Consider the following 11481-nt stretch of genomic DNA (forward strand, 5'->3'; position numbering starts at 1 on the left):
AATACTGCACTTCCTTAAACCCTATCAACTATTTTATTTTATTTTACTTTTTTATTAATCATTTTTTGAGAAAAAATATATATACCAATTACATATGAGTTTCATATATTACTGATATATCATTTATCTTCCATTTCTAATCATCATTGATTCTTCATCAAAAAAGGTAATATAAATAAATGATAGATAATATATTGAACGTGTATAAATCTTAGTACTGATTGTGTATAAATATTTTACCCATCATTTTTTTACTATTTTAAATTTGATAGTAGTAGTTAAAATAAATCAAATTATATAGTATGAATTAGACATGGGGGTTACAATTAAATTGGATGAGATTAAAAAAAATTGGTAAAATTTATTTATATTAAATTACAATTCAAACTCGTTCCAAGTGAGTTGTGGATGTGACAACGTGTATAATATTAAAAAAATATTCAAATTTTAATATATTTAATCTATTTTTTAAAATATATATAATATAACTTTTTAACATATTTGTTATGTCAAATATAAAGATTGAATGCCTTATGTTTGAGTTAATATCAAAAGTCAAGTTTACTTATATAATTTTTAACATAACACATTTATTATTATAATTCTCATTTTTATTGAACTCTCTCTTTCTAGGGTAATATAATTTATGATTTTATTTTAATATATTAATATTTGGACAATGTGGAGAATAATATCATATTACTTTAATGGTAGTATAGACGGGGTAGGTGAGCATGGGTCATATTAGGTTGGATAAGACATGTCCTTTAATGGATCCTAAATGTTGGTTTTTGGTTATTTTTTGAACTAGGACCCAACCCTATATTCAAAGCTAATTAGACCTTAAATGTTGATTGAGTCAGCCTTTGAACCCGAACTCGACCCTAGACTTGATTAGATATGACACCTACCCTTTTAGATACAATTTCTTGATATTACTTATTATTATGGATATATAATTTAACATATGAAATGATATATGCACATATATTGTTAATCATGTATATATAGTGAAGAAATTAGAAAATCAATAGACGCACAAACATGATGAGTGAGTAACTATGTGATGGGTCGGGTCAGGTCATACTTATATTCCACCCAACACTAAATATTAATTAGTTTAATTTTTTAACTCAAACTCAGCCTTGGACTTAATCATATTCGAGTTTGATCATGATCAGACCAAATCAAGTGAGCAATTAGGGTTAGATTCTCTTTACTCATAATATAGTTTCAAATTCATAAGGAACTTCATATGATTATCATTCTTTATTTTTTTTTTAGAAATATCTTTTTTGTACGTTGATTATTGATAAAATAATTATTAATGACAATAGAAAATAAAAACAAAAAACTCTTTCTCAAACCAAACATGTTACAAAACATTATTAGCATAAAATTATTAAACCAAGAAGGTTTTAGTCTAGTTTTTTAATATCCGGTAGATTTTTAGGATGATTAAAAAGTCAAACATTCAATTCCTATAAATAAAACTTATTAAAATGGACAAACAGAAACCCTAAAAAGAAGATACCATTATTAATACCCAAAAAAAATTAGTAATATTTTGAACGTAGAATCTATCAACTTTTCAATTAAAAGCACACTGAAACCTAATAATAAATGAATTATTGAATAAATTAAACCAAATAATCTTTGTACCCTTAACGAATCCGACAACTTTCTTAAAAGATATATCTACATAACAATTAGAGCATAAATATTCCATAATTAAACAAAATCGATTATTTACAATCTAATTGTCACATTGCATCTATTAACACCTCACTATGTTCTAATAGGGAAAAAAGTGGAAAAAGTTGTCTCTACTTGCAGAAAAAAACAACTTTCTATGGAGAGAATACATAACATTCACATGTAAACATTGAAAATGTAGAGATTACCTGACTAGTAATTGTAAAATAATTTTAAGAATCGATTAATGCTCTGAGCAACCAACAAACTTAAGCACTCCGAGCCATCTAACTCAGTATCCTGCTATGGATTCATGACATACAAAATCTAAAGTACACTTTATTTTGATTTTCTCTTTGAAATAAATATATGACCTGAAATCTATGGTTCCTTTTGTGCATCTGAGTTTTCTTGCTCTGCAACATGCAGAAGCATCTCAAGGCGGTGATCAAACTGTAGCGCACTCTCGTCTCTCTGGTCAAGCTCGGCAGCTTCGATTTCAAGCCATTTTTCACGTAAGTCATCGAGAAGGTTTCCTTGGTTGGTGTTTAGGGAAGAACCGGGGACACTTGGGACGGTGGTACGAAGAGAGGAATCTCCGGATGGTGGAGGCAGTGTCAATAACATTGCCCGGAACTCTTTGGTATCAGCAAATGTTTCAAAATTGCAAGCAATAGTGTCTAGACAATATTCCCGAATCTTGATGACACCATACCTGATCAAGAACAGATATTAACTATCATCATCACATCAAAAACCAAAATATGACCCGGATTGTTATATGATTATTAGACCTAACTACACATTGTTCACATTAAGTCAAATCATGTATAAACAAAATCAATTATTATGTGGAAAAATAAGGAACACGTGTAAGCTTTTAGAATAACTACGCTAACTCAACCCAATAGTAAGCTCATTCGGGGGGGAGGGTTGCCCATGTTACAAAAATAACCAAAATCTTAATCTCACTAGGTGGAGTCAGCCTTTTATGACACTCTGTCGTAATGTCAGTCTTGCTTCACCATTCGTGGTGACAACACTTGCACATCGAGCAAAGTTATTAATGGATGCATTTTGGAAACAACCTTTTTCATTTGAGAATAAGGCTACATACCGGAGCTTCATGCACTAACGTGTTGCACTCATACTCAATGGATATGGGACTTTAACATTTAAAAGAAGCCACTACAATAAATTGCAATTTAACGGACATTGTTTCCTCTTATAAGTCAATCTTAAGTTCAATTTATGAAGGTGATTACAAAATGAAGTCAACAAAACAACAATCAAACTTTATTCCTATTAGGTGGGGTTGACTATATGGATCAATTGGCATCATAATGCTCTATCTTAAATCATATCATTTGATAAAACATTAATCGCTAAATCCTTATTAATAGTTTTGTCTTTTGGCTCCCTTTACCTCTAGTAATAAGACAATATAACTACTCATCTTACCGGGGCTTCTATAAGTTTTCTTTACACGTGCCCAAACCACCTAAGGTAAAATTCTACTATCTTTTGTACAGTAGATACTACCCTAACTTTCTTGTTGGCACTCTACCACCCAACATAAAATCCCATACAACACAAGTCTTGTAATTGTCCGATGAAATTTCCTTAACCTTGAATTCCCCCTTTTCTATCATATACAACATTCGAAGTACTCCTCCATTTCCACACATTCCAATATTTTAAATGACTACATTCATATATTCTCACTTTGATTACTAACGTTTTGATATCTTACCACATGATAGTCCATTTCAGAACAGAACATAGAGCTTATATGGCAAGAAACACTGTTCATCTAAATAGATTCCCCATAAATGACTTGATATCACTTGGACCACAATTTAATCAAGTCCAGCTCAAGAACAAGTTGGAAATACCAAAGTCTGAAGACTAATTACCACCATACCAGTTGACAACTAACCTATGAAGCACGGATACGTTTAACACCCTCACGTGTCGGTGTGGGACACATATCCGACACGGATACGTTCGGATTCGTGAAGGATACGTATTCCTAGAGTATCCAAAAATTAAATAAAAAAATAAAGATGAAGATATGTATCTAATACGTTTTCAACAAAAAAGAGAGGATAATATAGGATTCGTTTTATCAATTTTATGAATTATTCTACCATATTTTCTAGTTTTGGTACTTGAAATTTAGGAGGACAATGATTTACAATTTCTATTATATTTTCTACTTCATATATTTTGATTTACAGTTATAATTTTATCATATTTTATGTATGTTTTATTATTGTATACACATATCCTTGAACGTATCGTATTCTATATTTTAGAAAAAATGTGTGTCGACGTATCGGATCCAACACACATATCCGTATCCGTGTTTCATGGCAGCTGACTAACTTATTTGGACAAACATAAGTACTTATTAAGTAGAGCTTATTAAACAAATTAAAGAACGGTAATTGCAGTCCTCAATGAAAAATGAAGGAAGGAAAATGACAGAAAAGCAACATACATGTCAGCTAGTATTAGCCAATGGCAGAGTTCTTCAGGTGACACAATTTCCAAGTGTGGCAACAATACATCAGCCACAGCACGCTTAAGGGGAAATAATAAGTATCTAGAAGCAACATCAAACATTTCCTCAGCCTGTTCAAAACATGTTGTCAACATTAGACAACAGAAGGATAAACAACATACTAAAAAAAATCAATATTGATGTATAAATACCTGATCTGGGTCTATTTTCTCCAAACCATCGGTGTACCTAAATCAACAAAGAGGGCAATGTCAGATGGCACAAATTAAGGTATAGATACTGATGAAGAAAATATTATTATAATAGATATCTTATTTACTAGAGTCGTGGTTCTATGTGTTTAAGTCTAGAACTATAATAACAACCAAGTTTTAGTCCCACTAGGTGAGATCGACTTCATATGTGTTCAAATCTAGAACTCACTATATTTTATTTATAAGTTAGTTAAGTGTAGGAAAATCCAATTTCGTAACCATGTAATGAAAAGTACAGTAAGAGCAAATCAAAAGACATAACTCCAGTAATTTAAGAGTCCACTCAGTTTGAGTCCATTGGGGTCTATAAACAGCCTTTTTCTATGTACTCCGGATAGCAATTAAGAGATTTCAGAATAGTTTCAGTAGCGCATATTCAAATAACACTTTCTGATGTCTCTGTTCAACTTAGGATAAGAATTCTGATTAATTCAGATTTCTATCCAAGGAGGTGGACTCCTCCCAAACACACTGCTAGATACATGAGTAAACAGAAGATAACAGAATAACTTGAGGTCTGTATGCAAGTGAGATTTTGGAAGGGAGTGGAGGGAAGTGGAAGGCTTGAAAACCATGAAATACTCAAATACACTTGTGAGAGGGTTCTGGAACATTCCTTCCAAAAACCAACTTGCAAAGAACCTCTTAAGAGGTGACAATTTGAATAAGACAGCTATACAACCACTCCAACCAGCAAACTACTTAAGAAACTATCATGTTTGAATAAATTTGACCATTATACAACAATTGATTCTTTTTTCTCAGCTTGTTACATATTTCAACTTTATACAATAAATAGGTAAAGCCTCATAATAAGACAAATTATTGGCATATTAAAAGCTCCAAATTTCATAGTTAAGGGAAGAGACTTACATATATTCAATCACTTTCTCAAATGCGTCCATGCTTAAATCATGTTCTTCAAGACAAGGAAGGAAATCAACAGATAACTCATCCTTCCCTTCATGGAAGTCTTTCATACGTGACAATCTAGCTTTGAAATATTCTGACCTTGATGCTAGAATAATTTGATGGCAGCGAAAAACTTTTGTACCCACTCTTATACAAACGTCGGCAAGATCATCTACAGGTTTGGCTATGTGCATGACACCCATCCCCGATACCAATTTGTCAATCTCATCAGCTTGACCATTTTCATGGGTGGAATTTGAAAGGGCAGTCAGAAGGATTCGACGTAAGGCTGCAGGAAGCCGGTCTTCTTCAGGAAGAGACAGACCCTGTAACACGTACCTTTTCTGAGAATTATCAACATCTCTCAATGCTTTATACTCTGCATATTTTTGATGAATTACTTCTTTCTCAACAATTTTCTGCAGTGATTCGCATTTGCAAACTTTGCAGATTCTTACAAGATCTTCCATGTCATCCACAGCAATCTCTAGTCTGTCTGAATAAAAGAAGTGTATGAGGCTATAAAGTGCAGGGTATGACAACTTTTCCCGTGACAACCTTACTTCACTGCGCTGTTTCCAATCAATCTCAAACTTTTTCTTGAAAAATGGTGATCTTGCACTTAATATGACTCTGTGAGCTTCAATCGGTCTTCCTTGTACAGTAAAAGTCACATCTGGAGGAAAGTGGTCGCAACTTGACCCCTGATTGGATGAAATACCTACTCAATTGTGATAAATATTGAGTCCCAGACCATGAATACATACAACATTAACTTGGACCAAAACAACTTGCTACAAACACCGATTTACTTTGAGAAACAAAAGTGAAATTTCGTTTTTTGTAACTGTATTCAAAGACATATTTCGAAGTGTCAAACACCATCAATGACATCCCTATCTCATATGAGAAAGAGTATGAAGTCAATTGGGAAGGGGAAAAAAGAGACTTCCCAGGGGGAAAACAGAAGCCTTCTTTGTGTCAAATGAGTTTCAGTAGTTAAGTTTTAAGTCTGTATTAAGAGCACCAGATAATTCAGCAACTAAAGAGTCACTTTTCTATGTATTTCATAAGTTAATTCGACTGATAAAAGTGAAAGCGGGTAACTATACCTCGAGCTCTAAGTAATTAAAGGGATGTTTGGTTTTGGAGTTGCTTTTACATTCTTGAGAATCTAAAAGTGGGAACAAAAAAAAACTCCCAGCTATTCCTCATTCCCAGGAATATTTTTATGCCCACTTCTCTTGCCAAATCATTCCCCGGGGGGGTTTCTAGTGTGATGGAAATACTTGTTGAGCTAAAAAAAAAGACCCTGTTGTCCACCCAAATTCCCATCAATCCCTGATAATCCTGTTCCTGGGAATGAAAATTGAACTCTTGAACCTACCGCCCTATAAAAGTCAGTCAAAAGTCATATTAAACCACTTAGAAGTTCAGTCAGTTCTATACACTTTGTTTGAACAGAGACCATAATAACTCACGCTCATTGACAAAGCATTGATCACTAACTCTTTTCTAATTGTTTCGCTTATGGTTTTTCCCAGCCTCAAATTGGACTAATTTGATCTACTCTCCTAATTTTCTTAATGGGGCTTCTAACAATCTCTTCCACACATGTCCAAACCACCAAAGACACGATTCTACCATCGTTTCTACAATAGGAGCTACCCCAACTTTCTCCCTAATGCATTCATTTCAATTCTATCTTGTCTACTGTGTCCACTCATCCAATGCAATATTCTCGTCTTTGTTACATATAATTTATTCTCTTGTTAACATTTTACCGCTCAACATTATGTCTTATATAACCCTTGTGCATTACCTTAATTGACAAATATTTTGAAGTGGATGGAGTGAGTTTTATCCCACATACCTATCCTACATTCATCTATCATTCTATCTTAGTTTGTACCTTTATCATTGTACAAGATAATACAGAGCCTATTCCAAGATGCTCTCCCTCATCTTTATTTTTCCAAAGAACATTCCTATAATTATTTGAATATTGCATTACAGATGCTTAAATCCAGCAATCAAAATTTTTACTCAGTTTGTTCAAGATGAATACAGACAGTTCATCCAAAATATAACCTGGATCAATGGGAGCTGGTCATTGTCAGATATTGTTGGCGAATTTTACTATGATTCATTTGTAACTATTACGCAAGCTGAATTGTAAGTCGGCTGCAGCCTGTCAAATTTTTCTGGCAGGGGATTTAAAACCAATAAAAAATCTTACCTTAAAATTACACAAACAGCCCCCGGGTCTTGTTTTACGGGCAAAAGGACTAAGTCTTTCAAGCAGGGGGGGGATTAAGCATGCCTACCGTAGAGTTGATCTTAGGCTGATGCTGCATAATTTTTGAAGTGGAGAGCAAAAGTTCAGTTTCCACAACATTTATGCATTATGGTGTTTTCCTTCTGGATTTGAATTTGTAGGCAGTGTTTCAGTCCTGAATAATTCTTATAGTTTTCATGAGTGGAATGTTAAGTAGTAGACATGATGGGTTGACGGGTCATCCTCTCAAGTATTCTATGGCCACAATTTCACTCATAAGATTCTTTAGTTTGTTGTATTCCTGTCGAACTTGTTGTCTGTCTTTCTTATAGCAATAAAATTCTTCAATGGGATGCTGTCTTGTCTCCTACCTCTTTCTTCACTCATTATACCGCACGAACTTTGAATTTAAAAATTCTGTTTTACCTATTGTGGCTTAAAAGTTAAAAACATAATATGGACAAATGACTATTACAACCAGTATAGTGACAACAAAAACTGGAAGAAAAGTGCTCAGCAACATCAACATTAAATTTGGTTAGCATCAGCAGTTATTCACTAAGTAGATTATAATTCCTCAGCACATGCTTTGTTTTGGAAATCATGTGGACCAACTAAATAGAGAGTGCCCCAAATGATTTAGACTGTTTGACAAAATTAACTTATAGCAGTGAGATTTTAACTTATAATTGTGAAGGTAGCTAGTGGGATAAAAGCTTATGGCGTTGTTTGATCTATGTAGTTGACCCCACCTAGTCGGATAAAGGCTTGTTTTTAGTTGAATTGTGAAGCTAGCTAACAGTTGTGAACTTGAAGACGAAAGCTTATAAGTGTATAGCTAGCTAATTGAACCAAAGCTGTTGTTGAGCATAAGTAGTTGTAAAACTATCCTACATGCGTTAAACGACATAAAAATACATTTAATATTATATCAAGTTGAAGGTAAAATTATCATTTGCTGAAAAGTTAAAGTGCAACAATGAGACAAGAATTATCCGAAACTCTTATTTTTTTTCCCGCTAGAAACTAACTTCCAAAATATTAGAGGCCCGAGTTTCACTGCAATGATAAGATTCAAATGTCACTAACATCAGCTCTAGGCCCTCGACCCTCGACCCTGAGCCCTCGTGCACTTACACAATCACGCTCTATTCATTATAATCTCTCTTCATTTTTCCGTCAATATAACATAAGAAGCGTTATATTTTACCTGAAATTTGAAACTGAGGATCAGCAACCTCCGAGTAACAGCGGTTAGCACCGGAGGACAAGAAAGTATCACGCAATGCAGCTTGCAAGGGACCCAACGGCGGAGGCCGTGCCTCAAAAGCCTTAAGGAGCTTCCGTACCTTCAAATTGAGCGCAGCGTAGTGACACCGGTCACCGTCAAACGTGTGTTCAGAGCAAATAGCACCAGTCTCAAGGAGCATACGTGCGGCGTCGAGGTGGCCGGCGAGACAGGCGTAGTAAAGAGCGACGGAGTCCCAGTGGTCGCGAGCATTGACATTGACGCCGGATTCGAGGAGGTAGCGGAGGCGGTCGACGTCGCCGGCGCGTGAGGCTTCGAAAACGTCGCCGTTAGGGACTTTTTTGAGAGGGACGGAGGAGGAGAAATCGGAAGGGTCGAGATCGATGCCGTCAAGGTCGTTGTCGATGAAATTCATTTTTGAATTTTGGTTTTTGAAGGAAAAGGGTTTTGGTTTCAATGTTCTTATTATTACTCTCTTCTTCTGCTTCACTGTTTGGATTAGAGAATGGAGGGGGAGGTTTTATTACAAAATCTTAGTCCATTAAATTTTCTATCAAAGTCGGTCCGTAAACCGATCGATCAAAATATCAAAATTTCAATTCATATAAATCAGGTTGGTTACTTATTCGAAAGATATTTGATATTTTTAGTAGTATATAAAAAGTCTATCCATGAATAAAAATTGAAATTATTTCTTTATGACACCTCCCGTAAAATTAGCTTATAGTGTGTAGATAATTAGATATGAACTTTCATCTTCTAAACCATGTTTAAATAATTTTCTAAAAAGTAACTTTTAAATACTATAAATTATTTTCAATTTTTGTTTAGTTTTTTAGCGTGTCAAAAAACTACAAGCTACTAAAAAGTTACATTTTCCTACCATTAATTTAGTAGCATTATGAAAACCAAAGGTTCTGGTTATCCTTAACTAAAAATTATATTATTTATTTACTTTTGTCTTGTCTTGTTTTTATCAGTTATTCTCACTTTATTTATGTATTTATATAAGATTAATTGTCTATATAAAAGAAGAGAAGATAAAATATTGTTGGTCGAGTTAAAATAAATAAAATTTTGATTTTAAATTATTTATGTTTAATTGATAACTCAACAATAATAAATAAATATTGTATGTATTTTATAGTTATTTTTTCAATTTTTAACTAATTCTAAAACTAATTTTATCCCACCTTACACCTATAAGTTGATTTTGTAGAACAAACCCATTAAATTTGGATTTAAAATGGTATCATTTTAATATATGTGTTGATAATATATGAATTTTATATATTGTTATTGTCCATTATTTATAAAAAAAATATAAATAAAGAGTAATAATGTATTAACTATTTATAGATCTTTACACTAACACTACATAAATATTATATTATTCTAACAAATGTCTATTACAAAAGGAGGCAAAATAACTCAGTAATAGATGAATCCATCATCGTTAATAGTTACTATGTAACACTGTCGAATTTTACGATTTTGAATTATAAGATTTTATTAATATTATTATTAATTATATTTTCGAAAATGAATTTCTGGGAATTTTCGGTAAAGAATTAGACGAAACTCTAGTTGAGTTTTAGTCTTGAAATTTTATTTCCTATTTTGTGGTAAATTTTGTTAATTTTCGGAGACAGTCGGTTCTGAACCACTGTCGGGGCCGAAATCCACCCGGTACGGCTCAAAAAGTGGTTTTTGAGTTCCGTAACTCGGAATCGAATTCCGATTGCACCATTGACTTCGTAGACTCTGAGTACACCCATACCTATTTTCTAAATATTTTTTACTCGGAATGCCGAAATCCGAAATTCTAATCAGATATTAGGATCGGGCGATTTATAATACCCGATTGAGTATTGGCCGATAATACTCGGCCATGTTTATCACACGTGTCCGTGAGGTGATCATTTCGCATTGGGATGTCAGATTTGACTTTCCATAAAGCAAACCTCACATCACTTTAGCAAATCACTCAATCTCATCATTAGCCACCCTAGGAGATTTTTCATCATTGCCTAGGGGGAATCTGATTTCCTTCTCTCCATAAACTCCATACTTCACACTCCACTCTCACACTCTCTCGTTTTCAACTTTGCAAGGAGAAGGTGAATCTCTCTTCTCTCATTTTTCACCTTTCTTCTTCAATCTTCCATCATTGATCTCTCAACATTCAACCAATGGATGATGATGAGATTTAAGTATGTTGTTCATGAGTATGTCAAGAACATATTCAACCGTTGAAAATTTCTAAAACGCCTTCTAACTCATTTTCTCTTCAAAACCGAAAATGATGTTGTTCTTGAACTTATGAAAAACTCATGAAAATATTTTGTTGAAATCATGAACAAGTTATGTTCATGGAGTTGTTATAATATTGTATTACATACATTTTGTTGTTTTAGCCAAAGAGGATGATGATAAAATCAAAGGAACCTTTAGAAAGAGTTTTGGAAAAATGAGAATGTATGTATTTCTAGTTGTTGTTAGTCTTAAACCATGGCTTGGAACAAGTTGGAAAAATAGAGACTTTTGTTAAAAAGGATGTTAAGGT

General features: G+C 33.5%; 1 protein-coding gene across 1 annotated transcript; it reads right to left on the minus strand.

The window, feature by feature from the left end:
- Window positions 1847–9412, minus strand: LOC109350678 (BTB/POZ domain-containing protein At2g04740). The gene is made up of 5 exons (XM_019591931.1): window positions 8877–9412; window positions 5350–6109; window positions 4414–4450; window positions 4199–4332; window positions 1847–2410 (listed from the first exon to the last, which is right to left on the minus strand). The coding sequence occupies exons 1-5, from the start codon at window positions 9328–9330 to the stop codon at window positions 2077–2079; spliced, it is 1719 nt and encodes a 572-aa protein (XP_019447476.1). The 5' UTR covers window positions 9331–9412; the 3' UTR covers window positions 1847–2076.

The sequence above is a fragment of the Lupinus angustifolius genome, chromosome LG06 (genome assembly GCF_001865875.1).
Source record: "Lupinus angustifolius cultivar Tanjil chromosome LG06, LupAngTanjil_v1.0, whole genome shotgun sequence".
In the NCBI taxonomy this organism is placed as follows: domain Eukaryota; kingdom Viridiplantae; phylum Streptophyta; class Magnoliopsida; order Fabales; family Fabaceae; genus Lupinus; species Lupinus angustifolius.

Excerpts from the sequence above, each read along its gene's own strand:
- LOC109350678 (XM_019591931.1), bottom strand. The coding sequence starts at position 9,330 with ATGAATTTCATCGACAACGACCTTGACGGCATCGATCTCGACCCTTCC. Across the intron at positions 6,110-8,876 it reads TCCTCAGTTTCAAATTTCAG|GTATTTCATCCAATCAGGGG; the intron begins GTAAAATATAAC and ends ACAATTGAGTAG. Across the intron at positions 2,411-4,198 it reads TGGCTAATACTAGCTGACAT|GTATGGTGTCATCAAGATTC; the intron begins GTATGTTGCTTT and ends GTTCTTGATCAG.